The following is a 27,395-nucleotide window of genomic DNA, read 5'->3' as shown; positions in this document are numbered from 1 at the left end:
ATTATTGTCCACATTTGCTCATAAATTAACTGCCTATCAGGCCCCACTAGAACGTAAATTCGAGAGCAGGGACCCAGTCTTGTCACTACTATATCCACCGTGTCTGGCATCCCAAAGGAGCCCAGGATAGCCACAGACATCTAGCGCACCTCCGAACTTAGGTGCCGAACTGAGCACGCGCAGAGGAGTGGCCGCTACGCGCTGCTGGTCCGCGCAGGCCCCGTCCCCGTCCCGCTCGGCGCCGCCCCCTCGCGGCCAGTTGTGGGATAGAAAAGCTCGCAGCCGGTTCTTCTACCGGACGCGGTTCCGCACGACTGGTGGGGTGTGCGGAGGCACTCCCCGTTGGTCGGACCGGCTCCGGGATGGCTCCCAAACCTCCAAACTCTGTGGAGGGGCTCCGCGTCGCCGGTAACCAGAGCTTCCGCAACGGCCAGTACGCCGAGGCCTCCGCGCTCTACGGCCGCGCGCTGCGGTCGCTGCAGGCGCGAGGTACGACCCCGGCCCGGCGGACCTCGGCCTGGGTCCCCCGTTTCTTCCCCAGGCTTACTCCCTCCTTCCCCCAACCCACCCAGACCTCCCTCTACCCTCCTTGTCTTCGTGGACCTTCCTTTGCCCGTGGCCCACCGTTCCACAATGCCCTCCCACCACCTACCTCTTCCCCTCTCCCCGCCCATACCGGCCTTGGCATCCTGCGAGAAACTTCCTTCCTCATGTTTCTTAACTACCCCGTTGTCCCCCATCCTAAGTTATTCAGGCCTCTCATTCTGATCCCTGAAGATATGGCTCAGCCTTCCTCCCCTCAACCGTTCATTTATTCAATTAAGTTAATATTTGTTGACCGCTTGCTATGTACTTTTACCATGCCAGCCTCACTTGATGAAGTCACTGAGAAAGTTGAGGTATTGATGTTTCTGCCTTTTTCTTTCATCTCACTTTAGCTGTAGAGGGTGGTCTGGAAAAGCTTGTGCTTTCTCATGGGTTTATTCTGGGTTCCAAGAAGAGCTGGTCTGGCATCTAGATTTGACAAGGAACCAAATTTTGGTTCTGATCCTCCTACTGATTTTCTAGGTAATATGTGGGCAAGTCCCGTGATTTTTCTCTGATCAGTTTTCCTGATTTGGAAATGAAAGCTGGGAGTAACCTAACACACTTAACCTTCCAGGAAGTCTATGAAGTGGGCATATCTTCATGTGATAGGTGAACACACACACTTGCAGGGGCTGAGTGACTTATATAATTATGATCACAGGCTGGATTTTAGGTTACCATGCCCTTTTCACCACACACCTGTGCTGTTTCTGAGCAAACGTGCTCTGGTGACTTGAGATGGGTTACAGGTTTTGAGTGTTTTTACTTGATCATAAGGAAAAGGATGTATTTACTTATCTCTGGATTTTGACATCTCACTCAGGGCCTGGAAAATAAGGGGAGAAAAAATTATTAATATATTTATTATTTGTTGGTATTGGAAGATATCGTGTATGAACATGGTAAAGCAAATGTGAAAATCAGCACATTGGAGAAGGATAGGCAATATGCCACTTAGGAAATGCTATAAAAGATCAAAATGATACTATATCTTACCTGTGAATACATATGTAATAAAGATGTGCAAACATGCATGAGAGTGTTATACATCAACTTCAGTATTTGCTGGCCTTTGGGGATCTGGGAGGGATCAAAGATAAAAGGATGGGGATGGGGGAGCTTTAGCCATATCAAAAAATTTTTAAATTGAAAACAGATGTGATAATGTGTGCTAAATCTAGTGGCAGACACTGAGTATTTTCTATGTTTCAAAATTTTCAAGAGAACCTGGAAAGGTAGATGGAGAGATTATCAGGCCTACCTCCCTATCTCCTGTCTGAGGGTGAAATGGAAAACAAAAGTGTCAAGTGCTTTGCAGATCTATGGTGGTGTCCTATAGGATTGTGGAGTGTGGGAGCGAATAGGTGGTGCCTGGCCTTTGTGTTCTGTTGTGTAGTTGACTTGAGCTTCTGAGCCTCCTGAAGTTAAGGACTGCCTTTAGAGTAATATCTACCCTCTAATAATTCTCTGCACTGGGTATCCCAAGTTCTTTCCCTGATTAAGTTCTCTCTAGAGCTGTAAGACCTGGCTCAGGCCTCTCTGACTTGACCAGGTAGAGTTAGGCTCTTTCAGGTCTCTACAAAACTTGGTCAGTTCATTTATTATAGCACTTATTGCAGTGTTTTTTTCCTGTATTTTTTTTTCTTTATTGGCCTAATATGCTTTTTGTAATAAAATTAAAACTCATGCACAAAATAGTTACCACAAGGATTTCTTTGTGTTCTCCTTTTGCCTGGTACCAAGTTCAGGGCTGGAGTGAGTCATTGAGAAGATTTTTGATTTCCAATGAATGGCAGAAAGCCTGGTGTCCTCATTCTCATGTAAGAATGACAAACATGCCGGTTCATCAGACCAACAGGCCTGATCAGGTTACAGTCATCTCTGGTGCCTTTCATTGGAGCCCACAGAGAGCTTAGGGTATGAATTGCACCCTAGTGTCCCGAGGTAGCCATTTCCCAACCTTACACTCTTTCTGCTTCCACGTCAGCAGGTTCTTCAGACCCCGAAGAAGAAAGTGTTCTTTACTCCAACCGAGCAGCGTGCCACTTGAAGGATGGAAACTGCACAGACTGCATCAAAGATTGCACTTCGTAAGTGGTCAAGGGTATCTTTGAGGATACTTGAGGGCCTCCGAGGAGGAGACAGTCTCTTTTTGGGCTGATCCTCCCAGTTATGTCTGTGACAGATATTAAGAAGTAGCTTTTCCCAGGTGACTGAGAATGGGAGGCCCCACTTGGCCTTGCAGGCCTTGATTTGTGTTTTTTGAGTCTTGGCTCTGCTGCTGAAAAAGTGGTAGGGTTGACAGAGATAGGCCTTAAAATCCTTGTGAGATTTGGGATCTGGGCATGAGATAGAGTTGCAAACTGGTCTGAAAAAAAAAAAAGTGTTCTCAGATCTGGTAGCCTGTGCCATCACCTTGGATGGATGCACTGGTGATAGCTGGAGAGAGGAGGAAGGAGGTGAGCACACTCATGGAGCCTGTGCTGGGTTGGTTTGTACCAGGCCCTGTGTTAGGTTTGTGTCTGTGAGTTCTCAGGACCACTCTGTGGGGTAAGTTTACCATCCCATGCTAGAACTGGGAAACTGAGCATTGGGCCAGAACTTTCATCTGGGGCCACATGGTAGTGGCAAGGTGGAATTCAAACACTATTCAGTCTGACTCCAAAGTTTGTTACTCCCACCAGGCCTCAACTTTAGAAACACAGAGAGTAGCATGAATGCCATGAGGTACTTGTTCTTGAATTTGGGAGAAGAATGAGACTATTAAAGTTGATATACATGGATAGAAATTTCACAATAATGTTTCTCTGCCATCTACCTCCAGCCCCCTTCAATCTAATTTCTAAGCTTCGGCATTTTTAGCAGGGTCTCTCAGCCAGAAATAACCTCCTGTACTGAGCTACAGATGACCCTGCCTGGAAGAAACTTGGGGGGAGCTGGGATGGCTCTGCAGCCAGATAACATTTTTGCTTCTTTCCTTAGAGCACTGGCCTTGGTTCCCTTTGGCGTCAAGCCCCTGCTGCGACGTGCTGCTGCCTATGAGGCTATGGAGAAGTATCCACTGGCCTATGTCGACTACATGACTGTACTGCAGATTGATTATAGTGTGACATCAGCCCTGGAAGGCATTAACAGGTGAGCCCTGGTCACTGCCGACGGTCTCCCTAGAGACCCATGTCCTCCTCCATTGGTTTTGGACCATCCCTTGGGTTGTATTCTGGCAGGATCCCTTTGGTGTAGGCTTAGAAAACTTTTGATGAGGATGTAGGGGAAAGTATAGAATGAGAATCTGCTTTTGTATTTGCAAGGTCAGAATTACTGAGTTTTTGCTTTTTGATTGGTTTGTTTTTTGCTTAGGGGCTCAAATTAATCAAGCAGTAATATTTGAGGTATGTTTAAGGTATTATGGCAGGCTCAGTGGGTGATATCAAAATAAAAAAGAGATACACACCCCACTTGACTTCAAAGAGCTAACTAGTGGAGAGAATCAGACTTTGTGCACAAGCAGCTATGATCCAAGGCAGTAGTAATATTGTTTGAGGATATTGTTCAGTTTATTGTACTGTGACACCTTCGTGATGCCACTCAGGAGAAATTTCTTTCTGGTTTTAGTAACTGGTGAGTTCTGTATCTTCTGAGCAATAGTTTGTTTTTATCTCATGGATGACTCATTTGTGTAACTAATTGTGTTTCCCCTCTTTGTGTAGGTTTCTAAAAAGCCAAGCACCAAACTAATACTAAATAAGACTTCATATTATGTATTTATTGCTTCATTTCTGGCTTGACTTATTTGTCAGTGTCCTTGTTTTTTCTTTGCCTCCTTTTAATTTTCTATCATTCAACAAATATTTTTTGAGTGCCAGTTATGTGCTAGACTTTGCACTAGGATCTGGGCTGATGAATGGGGACATTGCTCTTCCTGTCCTCTCAGAGCTCATGGTCTCATGGAGATGACTACTTGCCAGTAAGTGGGCAAGCACAATACCATGTGATGAGTGCTATGATAGAAGGAAGCACAGGGAGCTCTAGGGGGAGCAAGGAGGCACCTAACCAGCTGGGAGGAGGAGAGTTTTTCAATGGTGAGCTGAGATTGAGAGATGAATAGAGGTGGGGAGGGGAGGCAAGGAGAAAGGGCAGCATGTGCAACAGTGGACAAGTGTGGTGTATTTTAGGAGTTGTAAGAAGTTCATTTCACCTGATGCTATAGGTGGAGAGCTCAACTCAGGACAGCTTGGTGAGGCCACATCACAAAGGGCCTGGCAGCAAGTGTGGTGTATTTTAGGAGTTGTAAGAAGTTCATTACACCTGGTGCTATAGGTGGGGAGCTCAACTCAGGACAGCCAGATCACAAAGGGCCTGGCATTCAAGGGCTTAGACTTAATCCTGAGCACAGTGAGGAATCCTGAAAGGGTCTCTAGCAGTGAAACAGCATAAGCAGATTTGTGTCTTAGAGCTCATTGGCTGCAAAGATGAGTGATGGCATGAAGGTGAATAGAACAACAAGTTGGGGTATGCAGTAATCCAGGAGAGAGGGTGGAAGTAGTGAAAAGAGAAGAACAATGAGACCAATTCAAGGGCCTAAACGGAAGTATATCGACAAGATTTGGTGGTTGGGGTATGGTGGGGAAGGGGGGGCGGGTAGAAAAGGACACCCAGATTGTTGACATGTTGAGTTGGAGGTGACTGGGAAGTGAAAGTAGAGGTGTAAGGAAGGTGGTTGGGTATTTACATGGGTTTAGAGCAAAGGAGAAAAGTATAGGCCAGTTACACAGATTTGAGGGTCATCAGTTTAGAAGATTAAGGCTGTTTGAGGAAAGAAAAACATCACATCAGGTCGGTAATGGGAAGAGGACGGAACCTTGAGAAACTCCAACATTTGAGGGACTTATAGAGGAAGAAAAGCTCAAAAAGGAGGAGCAGCAGCAAGAGAGGTGGGAGGAAACCTGGAGCTTTTAGGGTCACAAGGAAAGGGTGTATTTCAAGAAGAATAGGGATGTCATTAGTGTTAGGTATTCTGACAAGTTTCTGTAGATGAAGGGTATTTAAGTTCCCTTGGTTACTTAAAGCAGATACCATGAAATGGGTTTGATTTTAACAATGGGAATTTATTAGCTTACAAACTTACGGTTTTGAGGTCATGAAAATATCTGAATCAAGGCATCAAGACAATGCTTTCTTCCTGAAGACCAGATGCCAGTGATCCTTGGTTCCTTTGCCACCTGGCAAGGCACATGGTGACATCTGCTGGTCTTTCCCTTGCTTTCAGCTTCTTGCTTCCATGACTTTCTCTGTGGGTGTGTGTATTCCTCTCATTTATAAAGGACTCCAGTAAGAGGATTAAGATCCATCCTGAATGAGGTGGGTCATACCTTAACTGAAGTAGTCTCATTAAAAAATCCTATTTACAGGCTAGAGACCCATTATTTCTAGAATGCCTTGTCAATATGGACTAACTACAATGTGTAAACTCAGAATTGAATCTTAGTACACAACCTAACAGGGGAATGATTATTGTAATGGTTTCTAGATTGTAAGCTCTTACAGCAGTCAAATCTATTCCTGAATTGTAATGGCTATCTCCAAACTCTGAGATGCTGATCCCTTTGTGTATAACCTGATAGGTCTCTGGAACATTGGGTATCTGTGTGACACCTGAAACTCAGAGCTGGAGCTTGGCAGATATGAATGTCAGTATTAGCACATACAGCAACTGTTTAAAAAAAAAAAAAAGCTGAAAAAGAGCCCAGACTTTAATTAGAGATATGAATGAAGCAGACCTGATTAAGTCTCGGGCAAATCGGGCCAAAGAGTGAAGATTGAAACTGACTGTGTTAAAACTTCAACTTCTATGTGAGACCAGGGGAAGAGATGTTTATTTGGTGCAGGATCTATATTTTCTAAACGGTATAACTTCTACAGTCAGTTTGTTCAAACACCGCAATTACATGGAACTTTGAATAGGAAGTGAGATATGGTAGGTTTGTATAGGTTAGAGTGAAATAATGACACATCCCAAAGTACTTAGAGCAGAGAATAAAAATATATATGCAGGGCCCCCCTGAGGAGCTGGGGGAAAATGGGGAAGTGTTGGACATCCTCACCTGGACTGTTGCTGATGTTCTCATAAACATTGAGGACTGGCAGTTTGATGTGCCGAGACCTCTATCATGGGACTTGCCCTTACGAAGCTCGTTAACTGCAAAGGAAAGGCTAAACCTGCATATAATTATGCCTAAGAGTCTCCCCAAGTGCCTCTTTGTTGCTCAGATATGGCCCTCTCTAGCTAAGCCACCTGGTCAGGTGAACTCACTGCCCTCCCCCCTACGTGGGACCTGAGTCCCAGGGGTGTAAATCTCTCTGGCAACGCAGGAATTAACTCCCAGGGATGAATCTGGACCTGGCATCATGGGATTGAGAACATCTTCTTGACCAAAAGGGGGATGCAAAATGAAACAAAATAAAGATTCAGTGTCTCAAGAGATTTCAAATGGAGTCAAGAGGTCACTCTGGTGGACATTCTTATGCAATATATAGATAACACATTTTAGGTTTTAATGTATTGGAATAGCTAGAAGTAAATACCTGAAACTATCAAACTCCAACCCAGTAGCCTGGACTCTTGAAGATGATTGTCTAACAATGTAACTTACAAGGGGTGACAGTGTGACTGTGAAAACCTTGTGGATCACACTCCTTTTATCCAGTGTGTAGATGGATGTGTAGAAAACTGGGGACAAAAACTAAATGAAAAATAGGGTGGGATGTGGGGGATGATTTGGGTGTTCTTTTTTATTTTTACTTTTTATTCTTACTCTGATTCTTTCTGGTGTAAGGAAGATGTTCAAAAATAGATTGGGGTGATGAATGCACAACTATATGATGGTACTGTGAACAGTTGATTGTATACCATGGATGATTGTATGATATGTGAATATATCTCAGTAAAACTGAATTTAAAAAAAAATAGATTGGGGTGATGAATGCACAACTGTATGGTGGTACTGTGAACAGTTGATTGTACACCATGAATGATTGTATGGTATGTGAATATATTTCAATAAAACTGAATTTAATTTTAAAAAAAAAGGCAAAAAAAAAGCGAAACAGGTCAGACACAGGATAAATATTATATGATCCCACTTACATGAAATATATAGAATAAATGAATTCATAAAGACAGAAAGTAGATCAGAGATTACCTGAAGGCTAGGGGTTGGGACATGGAGAGTTATTGCTTAAAGGTTACAGAGTTTCTGTTTCTGGTGATGAAGAAGTTTAGGGAATGGATGGTAGTGATGGTAGCTCAACACTATAAATGTAATTAACGCCACAGAATTGTATACTTCATAATGGTAAAAATGCCAAGTGTCCATCAATAAATGAAGGGATAAACAAAATGTGGTATAAATACATGATGGAATATTATTCAGCAGTAAGAAGGAATGAAGTCTTGAAGCACGTGACATCATGGATGAAACTTGAGGATGTTATTATGAGTGAAATAAGTCCGACACAAAAGGACAAATATTGTATGATCTCACTGATAAAAACTAATTATAATATGTAAGCTCATAGACAAAAAATATAGAATATAGTTTACCAGGATATAGAATGAAGCTAAAGAATGGGGAGTGGTTGCTTAATATGTGGAGAATGTTTAACTAGGTTGAACTTAAAGGTTTGGAAATGGACAGAGGTGACAGTAGCACATTATTGTGAGAATAATTAACAGTGCTGAATGATGTGTGAATGTGGTGGAAAGGGGAAGTCATGTATGTAACCAGAAGGTAAGTCGGAGGTTGAAACATGGGAATGTATAAAACAGTGAATCTTGTGGTGGACATTGTCCATGATTAACTCTACAAATATTAAAAAGTTCTTTCATGAACTAGAGCAAATGTACGACACTTCTACAAGGAGTTGATAGTGGAGGGGTATGTGGGAAAAATGTACGTATTGCAAACTATAGACTATAATAAACAGTAATATTTTAATACTCTTTCATCAACCATAAAAAATGTACCACCAATTCTATGGGTCAATAATAGGGGGAAAAGTGGGTTTAGGGGGCTTTGGGTTTTCTCTTTTTATTTGTAGTTCTTTTCTGGAGTAATGAAAATTTTCCAAAATTGATCATTTGGATGTATGCACAACTATGTGATGATACCATGAACCAGTGATTGTATACTTCAGATGGGTTGTATGGTGTATGAATATATCTCAATAAAATTGGATTAAAAAATAGTAAAAAAAAAAAAAAAATCCATACTCACAGGAATGGATTAGATTTAAAAGCATGCTTTTCTGGGATACATACAGTTTCAAACCACCACAAAGGGTTTACCAATGATGTCAATGGTGATTCTATGAGAAGTGGTTCAGTGGGGTCAGAAACCAGATGACTGTGAAGGGAGGCAGAAAATGTAGCTAGGGTAGATAGCAGAGGGGTGCCCAGGTGGGGTTTTATTAAGTGAGGAGAATTAATGGGATTTAAATGCTGATGGATGGAGTCAGTAGAGAGAAAGGATGAAGATACAGGCGAGGTGAGATGCTGGCTAAGAGAGGTCCCTGAGAGAGGCCAGAGGAGATGGGATCCAGAGCATGGGTGGGGGAATTGGCCCTGATTTTCTCTTCTGTTGTGGTGGGAAAACGTAGGTGCCCATGCAGGTTGGTTTGTATTTGGGGTATGAGGAAGTTTGCTCTGAAAAAGAAAGGGGATTGGGAAACAGGTTTGAGGAGACTAGAGAATCGAAATAACCAGACTGATCAGGAAAACAGTTTGGGGGACCTACTCAGAGACTATAGGAATTTGTAGTGATATCAGTCTGTGTGCAGTTTTATTCTAGTAGCATATACGGACCTGGTCGTGAGAGCAAAAAAAGTATATGGTTGGCTTTATTCGCTCATTCAACACATATTTATTGGTTTATTGGGCCCTGATGGGTTCAAGGTGATGTGCCCAGGTACTGGAGATTATGAGCATGGCCACTGAGCAACAGTATCTTTTTCTTATCAGAGCAGTTGTAGGTTTATAGAAGAATCATGCAGAGGACAGAGTGCTCACATACACTTCAGTCATACCCACAGAATTCCCTATTATTAACATTTTGCATCAGTGTGGGACCTTTGTTACAATTGATTAAACAATATTATTATAAATATACTATTAACTTTAGCCCACTGTTTACATCAGGGTTCACTCTTTGTGTTGTACAGTTCTTTGGTTGTGGGGGGGGTAACTTACATAAAACCAAAGTTTCCCTTTATATATCCCTTTTCAAATATGTAATCCGGTGGCCTTGATTGCATATCCAAAGTTGTTTCTCCATCACATTGCCAAACTTTTCTGTCATCCCAAGCAGAAACTCCAAGCCAATCAAACATTAACTTCCTATTTCCATCCCCCACCCAGCCCCTACTAACTTCTATTCTAGTTCTGATTTCATAAATACGCGTATTCTGTCAGTGATATCAAACACTATTTGTCCCTTTGTGTCTGACTTATTTCACTTAACAAGTTGTCTTCAAGGTTCATCCATGTTGTAGCATGCATCAGAACTTCATTCCTTTTTATGGCCAAATATTCCATTATATGAATATACTACATTTTGTTTATTCATCTGTTGGTGGACACTTCGGTTGCTTTTACCTTTTGGCGATTGTGAATATGCTCTATCAATATTGGTGTGCAAATATCTTTCCGAGTCTGTGCTTTCAGTTCTTGGGTATATACCTAGATGTGGGATTGCCCAGTCATATGGTAATTCTATACTTAACTTTTTGAGGACTACCAAACTGTTTTCCACAATGGTTGCACCATTTTACATTTCTGCCAACAATGAATGAATGTTCCTATTTCTCCATATCCTCTCCAACACTTGTTACTTTCCATTTTTTTAATAGTAGCTGTTCCAGTTTGCTAATGCTGCCTTTTTGCAAAACAACGGAAATGGATTGGCTTTTATAAATGGGATGTATTTGGTTACACAGTTAACAGTCTTAGGCTATAAAATGTCCAAGGTAAGGCATCAACAAAGGGTACTTTCACTGAAGGATGGCCAGTGGTATCCAGAAACCCCTGTTAGCTGGGAAGGCATGTTGCTGATGTCCACTGATCCTGGATTGTTTTCCAGCTTCTCTCTCAGCTTCTGTACATTCTTCAAAATGTTGCTCTTGGGGCATTTTGTCCTCTCTTAGCTTCTCCGGAGCAAAAGTCTGCCTTCAATGGCCATCTTCAAAATGTCTCTCTTAAGTTGCAGCTCTGAGGTTCTTCTGTTTGTGAATTCTTTTATAGGACTCCAGTGATCCAATTAATACCCTCCCTAAATGGGTGGGGTAACACTTCCATGGAAATTATCCAGTCACGCGTTTCACTCAGAGTTGGTTGAGTCACATCTCCGTGGAAACACTCGGAGGATTCCAGTCTAATCAACACTAATCAACAAGATTGCATTAAAGATAGTGACATTTTGGGGGACATAATACATCCAGACTGGCACAGTAGCCATTCTGCCGGGTATGAGATTGTGTCTCATTGTGGTTTTGATTTGCTTTTCCCTGCTGGCTAATGACATTGAGGATCTTTTCACGTATTTATTGGCCATTTGTGTATCTTCTTTGGAAAAAGGTCTCTTCAATTCTTTTTCCCATTTTTAATTGTGTTGTCTTTTCAATGTTGAGTTATAGGAGTTCTTTATATATTCTGCATGTTAAAACCTTATCAGATATATGGTTTCCAAATATTTTCTCCTGTTCTGTAGGTTTTTACTTTCTTGACAAAGTTCTTTCATGCACAGAAGTTTTTTATTAAGTTGAAGTCCCATTTATCTATTTTTTGTTGTTGCTTATGCTTTTTTTGTCAATTCTAAGAAATCACTGCCTAACACAAGTTCCAGAAGATGTTTCCCTATGTTTTCTTCTAGGAGTTTTATAATTTCAGTTCTTATGTTTGGATCTTTGATCTATTTTGAGTTAAATTTTGTATATGGTGTGAGGTAGGGGCCCACCTTCATTCTTTTACATTTGGATATCCAGTCCTACCAGCACCATTTGTTGAAGAGACCCTTTCTCCACTGACTGGACTCATCAAAGATCAGATGGCCAAAGGTGTGAGGGTTTAATTCTGAATTCTCAGTTCAATTCATTGGTCTATATGACTGTCCTTGTGCCAATACCATGCTGTTTTGATTACTGTAATCTTTGTAATAAGTTTTAGAATCAGTGTGAGTCCTCTTAACTTTGTTCTTGTTTTTCAAGATGTTTTTGGCTATTCAGAGCCACTGATCCTTCTATATGAATTTGATGATTGGCTTTTCCATTTCTGTGAAGATATATATTGGAATTTTGATAGGAATCTGTATATCACTTTAGGTAGAACTGACATCTTAATAATATTTAGTCTTCCAGACCACTGTTCCCGTTTGCTAATGCTGCCGGAATGCAAAATATGAAAAATGGATTGGCTTTTGAAAAAACACAAACATGGCGCCAGAACGAGTGCGGAGCCGAGCGCTCTCAGCATTCAAGCTGCGCGGCTTGCTGCTCCGGGGTGAAGCCATTAAGTATCTCACAGATGCTCTTCAATCTATCAGTGAACTGGAGCTAGAAGATGCACTGGAAAAGATCATCGATGCTGTTGAAAAGCAACCTTTGTCATCAAACATGATTGAACGATCTGTAGTGGAAGCAGCAGTCCAGGAATGCAGTCAGTCAGTAGATGAAACTATAGAACAGATTTTCAATATCATAGGAGCATTTGATATTCCACGCTTTGTGTACAATTCAGAAAGAAAAAAATTTCTTCCTATATTAATGACCAACCACCCTGAACCAAATTTATTTGGAACAGCAAGAGATAAAGCGGAGCTGTTTCGTGAGCGATATACCATTTTGCACCAGAGGACCCACAGGCATGAATTATTCACTCCTCCAGTGATAGGTTCTCACCCTGATGAAAGTGGAAGCAAATTCCAGCTTAAGACAATAGAAACCTTATTGGGTAGTACAACCAAAATTGGAGATGTGATTGTTCTTGGAATGATAACCCAGTTAAAAGAGGGAAAATTTTTTCTGGAAGATCCTACTGGAACAGTACAACTGGATCTTAGTAAAGCTCAGTTCCATAGTGGTTTATATACAGAAGCGTGCTTTGTCTTAGCAGAAGGTTGGTTTGAAGATCAAGTGTTTCATGTCAATGCCTTTGGATTTCCACCCACTGAACCCTCTAGTACTACTAGGGCATACTATGGAAATACTAATTTTTTTGGAGGGCCTTCTAATACATCTGTGAAATCTTCTGCAAAACTAAAACAATTAGAAGATGAGAACAAAGATGCAATGTTTGTGTTTATATCTGATGTTTGGTTGGACCAAGTAGAAGTATTGGAAAAACTTCACACAATGTTTTCTGGTTATTCACCAGCACCTCCCACCTGCTTTATCCTGTGTGGTAATTTTTCATCTGCACCATATGGAAGAAATCAAGTCCAGTCTTTGAAAGATTCCCTAAAAACTTTGGCAGATATAATATGTGAATACCCAAATATTCACCAAAGTAGTCGTTTTGTATTTGTACCCGGACCAGAGGATCCCGGGTTTGGTTCCATCCTGCCAAGGCCTCCACTTGCTGAAAGCATCACTAATGAATTCAGACAGAGAGTACCATTTTCAGTTTTTACTACTAATCCTTGCAGAATTCAATATTGTACACAAGAAATTATTGTTTTTCGTGAAGACTTAGTGAATAAAATGTGCAGAAACTGTGTCCGTTTTCCTAGTAGCAATTTGGATATTCCTAATCATTTTACAAAGACTATTTTATCCCAAGGACATCTGACTCCTCTACCCCTTTATGTCTGCCCAGTGTATTGGGCATATGACTATGCTTTGAGAGTGTATCCTGTGCCTGATCTACTTGTCATTGCAGACAAATACGATCCTTTCACTATGACCAATACTGAATGCCTCTGCATAAACCCTGGCTCCTTTCCAAGAAGTGGATTTTCATTCAAAGTTTTTTATCCTTCTAATAAGACAGTAGAAGATAGCAAACTTCAAGGCTTTTGAGATTCTTAAAGACCGTGTGAAGAAAACAAAGTTCATCAGTTTTCTGCTTAATTTTATATTTTATGTAATTTTGGTATTAAGTTACAATAAAATTATATAAGCATTATTAAAAAAAAAAAAAAAAAAAAAAAAAAAATGGATTGGCTTTTATAAATGGGATTTATTTGTTTACAAAGTTACAAGCCATCAAGTGTCCAAGGTAAGGCATCAACAATAGGGTACCTTCACTGGAGAAAGGCCATTAGCATCTGGAAAACCTGTTAGCTGGGAAGGCATGTGGCTGGCATCTGCTTGCTCCCAGGTTGTGTTTCAAAATGTTGTTCTCCAAAATGTCGGTGTCAGCTTTCAATGGCCATCCTCAAAATATTTCTCTAAGCTGCAGCTCGCATCAGGGTTCCGCAACTCCAAGCATGCCTAAGTATCAGTGTCAGCAAGCGTCTAGGCCTGGGTGACTCTTTTTAAAGTACTCCAGTAAAACTAATCAAGACCCATTTGGGCAGGAGCCACACTTACAGGAAACATTCAATCAAAGTTAACACCTACAGTTGGGTGGGTCATATTTCCGTGGAAACATCCAATTAAAAAGTCACACCCTAATCAAAAAGATTAATCAATCTGCCCCCACAAGATTGCATCAAAGAACATGGTTTTCTCTGGGGGACATAATATATGCAAACCGGCACACCTATGAACACAGAATGTCCTTCCGTTAATTTTAGGTCTTCTTTCATTTATTTCAGTAATGTTTTGTAGTTTTCCTAGGTACAAGTCCTTTACATCCTGGGTTAAACTTATTCCTAAATATTTGATTCTTTTAGTTGCTGTTGTAAATGGAATTTTTTTCTTCATTTCCTCTTTGGATTGCTTATTTTTAGTCTATAGAAACACTAGTGAATGTTTGTATGTTGATCTTAAACCCCACCACTTTGCTGAATTTATTAGCTCTAGAAGTTTTGTTGTGGACTTTTCAGAATTCTGTATGTATAGGATCATGGTATTTCTTCCTTTCCTGTTTTGGATGCTTTTCATTTCTTGTTCTTGCCTAAATGCTCTGGCTAGAACTCCCAGTATGGTGTTAAGTAATAGTGATGATAATGGGTGTGCCGGTTTGAATGTATTGTGTCCCCCAAATGCCATTATCTTTGTGGTCTTGTGTGGGGCAGACCCTTGGGTGCTGGTTGGATTTGCTTGGAGTGTGCCCCACCCAGCTGTCGGTGATAATTTTGATGAGATGTTCCCGTGGAGGCGTGGCCCCACCCATTCGGGGTGGGCCTTGATCGGTGGAGCTATATAAATGAGCTGACTCAAAGAGGAAAACGAGTGCAGCTGGGAGTGATGTTTTGAAGAGAAGCAAGCTTGCTAGAAAGGAACGTCCTGGGAGAAAGCCGTTTTGAGGCCGGAGCTTTGGAGCAGACACCAGCTGCCTTCCTAGCTAACAGAGGTTTTCCGGACACCACTGGCCGTCCTCCGGTGAAGGTACCCGATTGCTGAGGTGTTACCTTGGATGCTTTGTGGCCTTAAGACTGTAACTGTGTAGTGAAATAAACCCCCGTTTTATAAAAGCCTGTCCATCTCTGGTGTTTTGCATTCTGCAGCATTAGCAAACTAAGACAATGGGCATCCTTGTCTTGTTCCTGATCTTATAGGGAAAGCTTTCAGTTTTTCACCATTGATTGTGATGGTAGCTTTCAGTTTTTCATTTATGCCCTTTGTAATGGTGGGAAAGTTTCCTTCTATTTCTAGTTTCCCAAGTGTTTTTATCAGGAAGGGTGCTGAATTTTGTTAAATGTCTATTCTGCATCAATTGAGATGATCATGTGGTTTTTTTTTTTCCTTTGTTCTATTAATGTGGTATATTACATTAATTGATTTTCTTATTTATTTCTGGGGTAAATAAACTTGATCATGGTGTATAATTCTTTTAATGTGCTGTTGGATTTGGTTTGCCTTGCTTCGTTGAGGATTTCTGCATCTATTTTCATGAGGTATGTTGGTCTGCAGTTTTCTTTTCTTGTGATATCTCTATCTAGCTTTGGTATTAGGATGCTGCTTGCTTCACTGAATGAGTTGGGAAATGTTCCCTCCTCTTCAGTTTTTTTTTGAAGAGTTTGAGAAGGATTGGTGTTAATTCTTTAAATATTTGGTAAAATTCACAGTGAAGTCATCTGGTCTTGGGCTTTTCTTTATTGAGAGGTTTTTAGTTACTGATTTAATCTATTTACTTGTTACTGGTCTTTTGAGATCTATTTCTTCTTGAGTTAGTGTTGGTAGTTTGCGTGCTTCTAGGAATTTGTCCATTTCATCTAGGTTATCTGATTTGTTGGCATACAGTTGTTCATAGTATTCTCTTATAATCCTTCTTGTTTCTGTGGGGTCAGTAGGCCCCCCTTTCATTTCTGATTTTAGTTATTTCCGTATGTTTGTCCATCTAGCTAAAGGTTTGACAATTTTATTGATCTTTTCAAACAACCAACTTTTGGTTTCATTGATTATCTCTATTGTTTTTTATACTGACCAACATTTTAAGCTGAAACGTAAGGAATGAGTAGGAGTTAGCTGGGCCTAGAAGGTGGGAATGAGGAATGGGGTGTGGAAGAGATTGTTCAGGTAGAGGAAGAAGCACGTGCAAAGACTTGATTGAACATAATGTGATCTGTGTAAACATGAAGAGGAGGGAGAGAACCAGATCTTCCAGGCCATGTTAGCCTAGGGAGATGGGAACCACTGAAATATATTAAGATTTGAGAATGAGATACAATTTCCAAAAAAAAAAAAATCCCTGTGACCCCTATTAATCAAATGTTAAGTACTTACATGGTTTTATACTAGATCCATTGAGAAAATAAAATAATTAAAATGTAAGATCCTTTCTTGGGATATGTGTGGTCCTTTGGGGCAAGGTTTAATTTCCTCTTAAAAAGCAACAGATTGCCACTTGGATAGCGTGACCAAGCTCAAGGAGCCCTCAGGGGAGGAGTGTGATGGAGGCTGATCTGACAAGGCATTTACGGGTGGCAGATTCCTGTTCCTTTCCTGCATTGTGTGGAGAAGTATAAAGAGATGGCTCAGGCCAGAGGGAAGATTTTAACTGACTTTTTCTGAAAGGGCCTACCTCCTTTGGGTGTATGAGAGGAGGATTATCTTCTTGACCCAGCTGGTAACCTCCCTGCAATCTTGCCTTCCTTTCCAGAATGACCAGAGCTCTCAAGGACTTGCTTGGGCCAGAGTGGCGTCTGAAGCTGCCTCCTATCCCCTCAGTTCCTGTTTCAGCTCAGAAGAGATGGGATTCCTTGCTTTTGGAGAACCACAAAGAAACAGCTAAAACCAAGACCACACATACAAAGAACAAAGGTGAGCTGTGACCCCATGCCCCAATCTTGTATTTTCCCCATAATCACTTTCATTAGAGTGCTCCTGTAATACTAGCCTCATTTAAACTAAGTTATAAAAATATTCTTATAAAGAAAGTAAAAAATAAAAAACAAAAGCCATCTTAACTTCTTAGACACTGTTTCCTTAGCTGTACATTGAGAGTGATGATGAAACCTACCCCAGGGTATAAGGATTAAATGATGTAAAGATGTAAAACTCCTAGTGTGGCACATACTCTACATTCTCTTTCCTCTGGCAGCATTTGGGATGTGGAACTTAGGATGTTTTCAAATGCCAGAGTATAAAACTCAGTTTGGTAAAAAAATAAAAAAGGGAATTTTTTGACTTATGTGACTGAAAAGTCCAGAGGTTCAGGTTCAAGCAAGGTTTGCTCCAGCAGTTCACTACACTATCAGCTTTTGACTCCATTCTTTACACTTCTCTCAGCTCTTCTCTCTAGTGTGTGTCAGCTCCATCCTCTGGCAGTAGGAAAACGGTTATAGCAGTTCTTGGCCTCAGGTCTGTACACCATGTCTCATGCCCCAGAGGGAGAGAGAATCCTTTTCTGATGGCACCCTAGGAAAAGAAAAGATTCATTTCCTTAAAACCTGTAGCTCTTGGTGTTGTTTTCTGTCCGTACTGTTAAAATTAAAAAACAAAACAAAGGAAAAGAAAACCCATAGCTCACTGTTTTCTCAACTTGTTTGGCCATTCCAATCTGAACTAGGTGAAATTTTGTGATTAGTTCAGCCCTAAACCATCTGCTCTACTTCCATAGCTAGAGGGTGATGCTTCCCAAGAAACACATGCACTGTGTGAGGAAAGGTGAATCGCTGGAGAGTGATGAATAAAAGGGTGATCAAAGCTAGGTACCAAAAATAAGCCTGTCTGCCTCAATTGTGTAAAATGGATTGAAGAGGAACCCTTCTGCAGGCAGGGATTAACGGGAAGCTTTTAACATGATCCAAAGGAATGATTTCAGACCAGCAAGCTAGGTATTAAGGAAAAGGAGGTGCAGAAAGTATCCAAGCTGGAGCTGTGTGGGGTGTAAATGGCCTTTGGGTATTAGGGGAGGGCACGAGTAACTCCCTTTCCTAACTGGTCATGGGCTGCATTCACTCTGGTTTGTGGGAGCCTGGTAATTGTTCTCCACTCTTCCCTAAAGTAAAAATGTGCAATACTGGTGAACTATATGGCTTTCTGTAATTTATTGCATTGTCTCAGTCACCGTGTTCCAGGCCCCACACTAAACATGACGCAGAGAGGACAAAGGCAGTCTTGGCCCGCAGGAAGCTCCCAGTCTAATAAAGGACTGAGACATGTAAACAGTATTTTAAAATGCAGGAGGAGGAACAAGTACTTTAGAGTCTTTAGTTTGGGAGAGTTCAAAATAGGAACTAAGTCTACTTGGGGGAATCCAGGAAAGGCTCCCAGAGGAAGTGGCAGTGAAGGTGATGGGTTGAGCTGGACCTTGAAGGATGAGTTCATCAGGTGGGAAGGGAGAAAGCAGAGATGACAGAGCTGGAGAATGAAGGTGCACAGGGCATTGCTGGTGAACAGCAGGAATTAACATGACCATAGTAGGGTGTATTGCAGAGGCTGAGGTAAAGCTGATGATGTGCTTGCATATGACCCACTGGTTCTGTTGCTAAAGAAACTATATGCGAGGAGACATGTATGAGAATGTTCATAGCAGAATGTTCATAATAGCAAAAGACAAAATTAGAAGTAACCCAGATCTACATAAATAGAATGAATAAATCAATTGCGGTATTGGAGGAGTGAAAATGAATGAACTACAGCTATATGCATTAATACAGATTTATCTCAGGAATATAATGTTGAGGGAAAATAAAGAAAACCAAGTCATAGGAGAAGATATAGAATGAAATTCCATGTATTTTATTTGTGTGCATATGTATGCATACATTCTATTTAAATGACATTCAAAAACATAGTAAACAAATTTATGGATAATATCTTATGTAGTTAAACTACAAAACAACAAAAAGCGGGAAGAAGCAGAGAGTTTGGGACACAGTTTTCCTCCAGGGGTGGATTGAATTGGGGAGCAGAGCCCCCAGGGTTTCAAAAGTCCTACAGAATGTTCTGTTTCTTAAGCTGGAGGATGAGTTCAAGGGTATTAGTTTTACTCCTAACACCTTATCCTTGTCATAAATATTCAGTGTTCTATAAAAATAGTTTTAAAAGTTAAAAACAGGTGATGTGGGAGCTGAAGCTAAAGAAGTTAATTGGGGCCGAGCAGCTCAAATTTCACCTTGTTCAGCCAGGCAGTCTGGGGCAGAGCTGCCCATTTTAGGTGAGAGAGGATACGCATACACTCAGACCAAACCAAAGTTGAGAAATAGCAGACTTCTCTGCCCCTTTCTGGAAGCCCAGGAACTACATCCTTTCTTTACCAGATGCTTGTTTATTAAAACATGTTTACTTCCTCTCCTGTTTTAAGCATATAGCTATTCTGTTCTTCCTTGTATGTTCTCAGATTTGATCCTGATAGGGGTGTCCCCACTGTATTGGTGAGGAAGTTGAGGTCCAAAAGAGGTAGGGCATACAAAGATCTTCCAGCTGCTAAGTGGCAGTACCAAGATTAGAGCCTGGGTTCCTTTTTATCATGTATATGTTATTATGTGCATGTATAAATATGTTTGTGTCAGTAGTCCCCAACCTCTTTTTTGAATAAGAAACTATGTTTAATTTCCCAGAAGCTTTTAACTGGGGGGAAATCATTAATCAGGAAGGATGTTTTCTAGTGTAGGAGATCTCTGGGGGGAAAAGGGTTGTAGACAACTCAGAAGAGACCATGCTGAAGAGATGTCATTGATCTCAGTTGGATACCCGTCCCATGGTTTTTTCCTCTTCTGAATTTGTTTCTAGTGCCTTCTTCTGGGAATATGGAGAGAGCCAAAGTTCTGAAGGAAGAAGGCAATGAGCTTGTAAAGAAGGGAAACCATAAGAAAGCCATTGAGAAGTACAGTGAAAGCCTCTCGTTCAATAATCTGGAGTCTGCCACATACACCAACAGGTATTTTCTACACAGCCACTGACTTGGGGGATTTCAGGGCATTGGGCGTTTTGTCCCAGTCTTCAATTGGACTGCAGTAGGGTCTTCATTCCTGGTGTTTATTCAGTATGTGACAGCTCAAAACATGAATTCACACCTGTTTTGGTCACTGTGATGTAGGCATTGACAGTGGCATTTGCTCTTCCTTAAAGAGGTAGATGCCAATGGGAAGTCTAAGGTTTTGTCAGTCCCCCTCCCCAGAATTTTCATCAACCACTCCAAATAAGTGTACAATATAGGTAAAAACATGCAACCTTAACACACTCTCTTAACCTCTCCACCCTTCTTCACCCCCACCCTGTGACTTCCCCCAAGAACCTCCTGTCAAAAATTTTGGCACTCTCCGAGAGCACCAGCCTGGAACCCAGGGCATAGGGTATCTGTTGCCTGGCCTCGGAGCAAGAGAGAAGGGTCCAGTCTAGTCTGAGAGGTTAGGCTTATGGGGTTCTAAAAGGCCTTGTACTAGAAGCACCTGCCAGTGGACAAGGTTTCTTTCCATCGACAGAACAAGGGCCTGGAAGTGAGGGCACGGTCCCTGTGATTGTTGAGAGTCACCGCTCTGCAGCAACCTGCAGGTCACGGGTGGTAGGTTTTCAAGTTGAGAAATCAGGATCAGAGAAAAAAGGGCTCTGCCTAAGCCCACCCAGCTAGTAAATGGTGGAGCCAGAACTGGAACCTGACTCCAGTGGGGTCATTCTGGTTTATTGTCAAAGAAGCTTGAACCATTCAAGGGACTAGATCTAATCCAAACATTTATTATAAAATGTTTATTATAAAATGTTTCTCCTTCCTGACCACACATAAATATATTTCAAAAATCCTGGATAGACTCACTGTTCTTTATCCAAAGCCCTTGGGATAAAATGTGTTTCAGATTTTTAGAAAAGTAATAGGGGCCATACTACTGAATTACATAATACGCAAGCAATCTGGGCAGCTTGTTGAAGTCAATATTAATATTTCTGTAGTTACAGATGGAAATTTCACATTCACATAGGGTGGGATAAAGAAAGACTGAGTAGCCTTGTGTCACTTCAGGTCAGGTTTTGCCATCAAAGTAAATGAAGAAAGAACACTTAGAATTTGGAGCTTTTTAGATTTCAGAATTTTCATCAAGGAATTTTGGACCTGTGGTTTTACTAGTTGGTTGCAGCTGAGGCACCTCAATCTGCCAGGCTGACTTGATCAAGAGAGCACTGCAGCCCATGTGTTCATCTTCGTGTGGCTCTGTCTTCTGATTTCCCTTTGTCTGGCTTCTCTTTGGCCTTGCTCACCTCATTCTTCTGGAGATCTTTATTAACCCATTTTCCTGGATTTTACCACTTCTGGGATAATTTTTCTTCTTTCTTCTTTTTTTTAACATACTGTTCTTGAGGCATATATGTCTGTGCCAAACTGTTGTAATTACTGTCTTGTATTAATTCTTTATTCTTTATCAGAGCATCTCTGGCTATTTTCTATGTTTGTTCTTCTAGCTAAACCTTAGGATCATTTTGACAAGTTTCAAAAAGTATCGTGTTGGGATTTTAATAGCAATGAATTTATAAATTCAGAGAACTGAGAACGTTATACAAAACTCAGTTTTCCATCCATTGTGGCTGAAATTATACCACATCCTGGACTGTGTTTTAATGCTCCACCTTGTGCATGCATGGAACAGTCATAGTTTGGGGCTCACTTCAAGTCTCTGTGCCTTGGATCACCACTCAGGTGTTGGCACCTAAAACTTGCCAGGCCCTGAGTGGACATCCTGAAAGAGTCTCATTTAGTATCCACAGTAATTATTTCAAGTTGGGCCATAGTGCCATTTAACCCGTGAAGAAATCCTCCCAGAAAGATGAGTTAATGGGTGCAAGGTTAAACAACTCAAGTACGACAGAGCTAGGATTTAAGCCAGGTCTTTGTGACTCCAAAGTTTCTGTTCCTTTTCAGTCTTACAGGCTGCTGCTCACTCATGTTATCTCTAGACTCCTTTGAAACTAAACCTGCGTGATTGGATACAAAATCCTTCTGTTTACCAGAAGCCAAGAGTGTTTTATTTTATAGGCTAAAGTTATACATCTTTCTCATCTTAAACATAATCTTCGGAAGTCATATATAAGCATCCTCATCACAACAGATATTCTGAAGTTTCTGTATAACATACCACACTTACACCTTGGTTCTTCTTCTTCCCAGAAACTTAGCTAAGTCTTTACATTGTCAGAGCCTACAGGGAGACAACTTTAGTTTTCCTTTGAATTCCTGGATGCTCAGGTTTAAATCAAAGCGCTACTATTCTAAAACTTACGGCTTACAATAACCATTTCTTTTGCTCGTGATTTTTTAAGTCAGGAATTCATGAAGAGCACTTCTCACTTGGGGTCTCTTACTCAGTTTCAGCAACTTGGTGGCTGGAGCAGGAGTCATCTAAAGGCTTCTTTACTTGTTATGTCTGGTGCCAAGGCTGGGATGATTAAAATGGCTAGGGGATGGAACTGCTGGGGCAGGCTGGCCCTTTTTTTTTCCTCTCTCTTGGCAGCTTTTTCACGTGCTGGCTTGAGCTTCCTGCCAGCATGGTGGCCGCAGAATAGTTTGGATTCTTATTTGTCAGGCTCCAAGAGCAAGTATTCCCAGAGACCAACATGGAAGCTACAAGGCCTTTTCTGACCTATCCTTGGAAGTCACATCATGTCCCTTCCTCTCTACTCTATTGGTCAAGTGGTCACAGAGCCTACCCAAATTCAAGGGGAAGGAATGTAGACCTCCTCCTCTCAAAGAGAGGAGTGCCAAAAGATTTGTGGCTGTCCTTAAATTGCCTCAAAGGGGGACGTTTTCTCTAAGTTAATTTTTAAATCCAAGGCAATCACAATTAAAATACCAGTAGAATTTTTTAAGTTCATTATAATGATTCCAAAGGTTGTCAGGGGAAAAATGAGTAACAGCATAAGAGAATTTAGTGTATGATAAAGGTAGTGTTTAATAAAGTGAAAGTATGGGGAAGAGGAATTATTCAAAAAATGTGTTGCTTTGGCTGGATAGCAGTTAAAAAGTAAACCCAAATCCCTACCTCACTCCTTGTTTTAAAATAAATTCTAAGCAGATCACAGTTTTAAAGGTAAAAAATGAGACTAAATTTCATCAGAGCATATGGGTTAATTATCTTGCATTGGGGCAAAATCCTTATGAAAAGATAGTCAGCTTTGCCCATTAATTTAAAGTAACTAAATTAAAACAGTGAGACACCACTTTCTTCAATATTGGCAGAAATTAAAATTTGAGACCCCGGGTTGGTACATCCGTAGGAAAATAGGCTCTGTCAGTAATGTAGGTAAGCATGCAGTCTTTTGACCCAGGAGACCCTCCCAGTGGGCATCATTCGTGGCAGCATCATTTACAAGCTGGAAACAATGAACTTTATCTACCAGTAGGGAATTGGTAAAATAAATAGGGTATGTCCAGCTAAGAGAATACTCTGCACCCATTGAAAACAAGGGGAAGGAATGGATGGATTTACATCATGAGCTCCAAGACAAGTGATGTTGTTTTCAGTGGTTGTCTTTGGAAAAGAGACTTGGATAGAAAAGATACACACACCTTTTCTTCTCCATAGATGCAGCATTGTTGTATGGATATGCCATAACTTAATTTTTTACAAAATTTTATTACAAAAATTTTCAATATGGAAAAGTTGAAAGACCTATATACACTGATCACCATACATTGAATCTACCATCTAGATTTTACAAATAACATTTTACTATTTTTTAATCACTATTTATCCATATTTTGATCTTATTTTTGATACATTTCAAAGTAAGTTTTAGACATCTTTACATTTCACCCCTAAACACATCAGCATACATATTAAAGTTCATTGTTCATGTGTTTGTTTAGGTAGGTAACTTTTTAATCTTTCAAGGGGGAAGTTTCAGGAAGCTTTTTTCTTTGTTGAAATTACGCAATATGGGAGAGACAGGTGGACAGGTCCTTTCACCCCTCTGGGCCAGCATTTTTCATCTGTAAAAGGGACTAGGGTTGATGTGAGGATTGAAGAAAATACAAAGTAACTAGCATAGAATAGGTGTTCAGCAAATTTCAGATCACTCTGCAGTCTACCTCATGGCTTACATGTGGCGCTTAAGTGACCAAAACTCTGAAATGATCTTTCCCCTTCAGAGCACTCTGCCACTTGGTCCTGAAGCAGTACAAGGAAGCAGTGAGGGATTGCACCGATGCCCTCAAGCTGGATGGAAAGAATGTGAAGGCATTTTACAGGCGGGCCCAAGCTTACAAGGCACTGAAGGTAAAAAGATCCTGACCAAAAGGTACCAGTGTAGCTACAGATATTGGTAGATATTTGTGGTGGCACTTCAAAGGTATAGTTGAGGCAAGGAGGGATCTGCCATTTTCCTTCTCCCCCATGGGCCTCAGGATCACTCAGGGCAGAACTATAGGCTGGGGTTTGAAAACCCTCTGCTGTCTTGGCAGTTATCCCCACCCCAGCTTGATCTCACATCTTCGGTCAGGGTACCCTCCCCACACCCTTCTCCTCTTTTCTGATAGGACTATAAATGCAGCCTTGCAGACATCAGCAGTCTCCTGCAAATTGAGCCCAGGAACGGCCCTGCACAGAAGTTGCAGCAGGAAGTTAACCAGAGCTTAAAATAAAAACCCAAAGGGCAGCAGGAAACCTCTGCTTGACCTTCCCCAGAGAAGCCAGGGACCTCCTTCCTTTGTGCCTGCTCCTGAGATCCAGCATGCCCCAGAGTAAGCTGTGAAGTACCCTTTTCTGCCCCTCAGAGGGGCGATGGCCTCCCACCTCTTTCCCCTTAAGAGCTTTGCTTATTCAAATTATGCTCAGTGCAGTCAAATATAGATACTGTTATTTTGCTGGAAAGATACCCCAACTAGAGCTGAAGCCTAGGGGCCATGCCCCGTCATCCACTCCCACCTATCTCAGATGGCTAGAGGAGCACAAAAGCAGAGCCTCATCAGCAGAGCCCCTGGCATGTTCCAGACTGAGTGCTACCTTTTAGTTTCACCAGAGCCTACCCCACTGCAGTTAACCTGAGCCACACTGAGCTCCTGGGCAAGAGTTGGGGGTTAAGGATAAAGCAAGAAAACCCTGGCCCACCACACCCAAAGCAGCCTGTTGAGCTGGTTCTCCAGGGCTGCAGCAGTCACCTCACATGTGCAGCTGCTCTCTTCACCTTGTCTTTGGCACAGTCTCCCATGTTTGGAGCCCCAGTGCCTTTTGTCTGGGCCCTCATTTGATGGGCATGCAGAGCCCTGACCCTTGGATGGCTTGGTCTTTCACCCTCTCTGTGCTGCTGCCTCCTGCATGGAGGTCCCTAAGCTGTTTCAAAAACCCAGTGGTTGTGGCCACTCTTCCTGGAGATGGGATGGGAGAAAGGCCTCCTTGGGGTCAGTGCCGTTCTATTTGGGGCAGCAGCTTGCCCATTGACCCACAGTAACAGCCTCCTCCAGGCTTCCTAGTTCTTTGTAATATAAAGTTATTTTGAACTGAACTAATTCTGTGTTCTATGCTATTGCATTAAAAGTCTTTCATCTACAAAAAAGCGTACTTTCATTTATGCTTTTCTCAGCTCTGTGCCTTAATCTTTTTAGTAATAAAAAAGCTACTGCTTATTGAGCATCTGTCCATTCATTGAATAAATTTATTGAAGTATCTGCATGGGCCAGGCACGAATAGTGCTTGGGATACAACAGTGAAAAAAAAGATGTGGTCCCTGCTCTCTTCTTGGGGAAGCAGTAAGTTAATCAGATAACCACATAAAAAGTGTTAAGACTGCAGCTGGCTTTAGTGTTTTGAAGGAAGAGTTATACAATGCTTTACATGCCTAAATGTACCTAAATGGGGAGAACCAACCCAGCTGAGGGAAAAGGTACACTGAAGCAAAGTGACACTTGAATTGAGTTCTAAAAGGATGAACATGAGTTTAACTGGTGAGGAACGGAGGGAAAAGCGCTCCAAGCAGCAGAACAGTGTCCGTAAAGGAGAGCAAGGCGAGTACAGGGACCAGAAGAAGGTGACAAAACACAGCATGGGGTGAAACTGGAGAATGTTTTAGGGTCTGGGCAGAATTAAAGGCTGCCTGTTCCTGGGCTGTGTCCTAGTTAAATTACTTAAGGAGAATGAACAAAGAGTTTTTATTGTCCCCAGTGCTAAGCAACATTCAGCTATTAATCAGAGTGATTAATAGCTTTTAAGGATGAGGCTTTTTGCAGTCTGAGCAAACAGAATACAAGACCTCCAAGCTGAAGTGGATTTTAGTCAGAGTCCACAGACAGATTCCATGGTGTCTACCAAGGGACTACCTCAAAGCAGGGAGCTGAGCCCCTTCTGTTCTTTCTTCTGTGCTGGTTTGAATGTATTATGTCCCCCAGAAAAAGCCATATTCTTTGATGCAATCTTGTGGGGATTAAGTTGGAATGTTTGGATTAGGCTGTTTGCATGGAAATGCGCCCCACCCAACTGTAGGTGATAACTCTGATGAGATATTTCCATGGAGGTGTGGCCCCACCCATTCAGGGTTGGCCTTGATCAGTGGAGTCATATAAATGAGCTGATGGGCAGAGGGAACTCAGTGCAGCTGTGAGCGATGTCTTGAAGAGGAGCTACAGCCAAGAGGGGCACTTTGAAGAAAGCACAGGAGCTGCAGATGAGAGACAGTTTGAAGATGGCCATTGAAAGCAGACCCTTGCTCCAGAGAAGCTGAGAGAAGACAAATATCCCAAGTGCAACTAAGAGTGACATTTCTGAGGAACTGCAGCCTAGAGAGGAACATCCTGGGAGAAAGCCTTTTTGAAACCAGAACTTTGGAGCAGATGCCAGCCACGTGCCTTCCCAGCTAACAGGTTTTCTGGACATTGGCCATCCCCCAGTGAAGGTACCCGATTGCTGATGTGTTACCTCAGACACTTTAAGGCCTTAAGACTGTAACTGTGTAACCAAATAAAACGCCTTTCATAAAAGCCAGTCTATCTCTGGTGTTTTGCATTCCAGCAGCATTAGCAAACTAGAACATCATTGTCCTAGTTTGCTAATGCTGCAGAATGCAAAACACCAGAGATGAATAGGCTTTTATAAAACGGGGGTTTATTTAGCTACACAGTTACAGTCTTAAGGCCACAAAGCATCCAAGGTAACACCTCAGCAATCGGGTACTTTCACTGGAGAATGGCCAATGGAGTCCGGAAAACCTCTGCTAGCTAGGAAGGCAGCTGGCATCTGCTCCAAAGCTCCGGCCTCAAAACGGCTTTCTCCCAGGACGTTCCTTTCTAG

The 27,395-nt window shown here is 41.6% G+C and overlaps 2 protein-coding genes across 3 annotated transcripts; both read left to right on the top strand.

Annotated features, from left to right (window-relative positions):
• The first annotated feature begins 243 nt into the window (after positions 1–243).
• TOMM34 (translocase of outer mitochondrial membrane 34) lies at positions 244–25,742 on the top strand. 2 transcript variants are annotated; one of them, XM_037812134.1, is made up of 7 exons: positions 244–489; positions 2,579–2,678; positions 3,571–3,723; positions 16,844–17,004; positions 19,921–20,068; positions 24,266–24,392; positions 24,653–25,742. In XM_037812134.1, the coding sequence occupies exons 1-7, from the start codon at positions 363–365 to the stop codon at positions 24,755–24,757; spliced, it is 921 nt and encodes a 306-aa protein (XP_037668062.1). In that variant the 5' UTR covers positions 244–362; the 3' UTR covers positions 24,758–25,742. The 2 variants fall into 2 exon arrangements, with proteins under 2 accessions (XP_037668062.1, XP_037668061.1); XM_037812133.1 differs by having other exon boundaries at positions 2,576–2,678.
• Positions 12,002–13,678, top strand: LOC119515892 (DNA polymerase epsilon subunit 2). Its single transcript, XM_037812132.1, has one exon. It carries the CDS (start codon positions 12,070–12,072, stop codon positions 13,651–13,653), a length of 1,584 nt encoding a protein of 527 aa, XP_037668060.1. The 5' UTR covers positions 12,002–12,069; the 3' UTR covers positions 13,654–13,678.
• Positions 25,743–27,395: the final 1,653 nt, after the last annotated feature.

This window comes from Choloepus didactylus, chromosome 19, assembly GCF_015220235.1.
Source record: "Choloepus didactylus isolate mChoDid1 chromosome 19, mChoDid1.pri, whole genome shotgun sequence".
NCBI classification, from domain to species: Eukaryota; Metazoa; Chordata; class Mammalia; order Pilosa; family Megalonychidae; genus Choloepus; species Choloepus didactylus.
This window is presented reverse-complemented; position numbering and strand designations above follow the sequence as displayed.

What these genes read in the sequence shown, in the direction of transcription:
- TOMM34 (XM_037812133.1), top strand. Translation starts at nt 363, where the DNA reads ATGGCTCCCAAACCTCCAAACTCTGTGGAGGGGCTCCGCGTCGCCGGT. An exon ending in GCGGTCGCTGCAGGCGCGAG is followed by an intron (nt 490 to 2,575) that starts GTACGACCCCGG and finishes CTTCCACGTCAG; the next exon opens with CAGGTTCTTCAGACCCCGAA. An exon ending in CACACATACAAAGAACAAAG is followed by an intron (nt 17,005 to 19,920) that starts GTGAGCTGTGAC and finishes ATTTGTTTCTAG; the next exon opens with TGCCTTCTTCTGGGAATATG.
- LOC119515892 (XM_037812132.1), top strand. Translation starts at nt 12,070, where the DNA reads ATGGCGCCAGAACGAGTGCGGAGCCGAGCGCTCTCAGCATTCAAGCTG.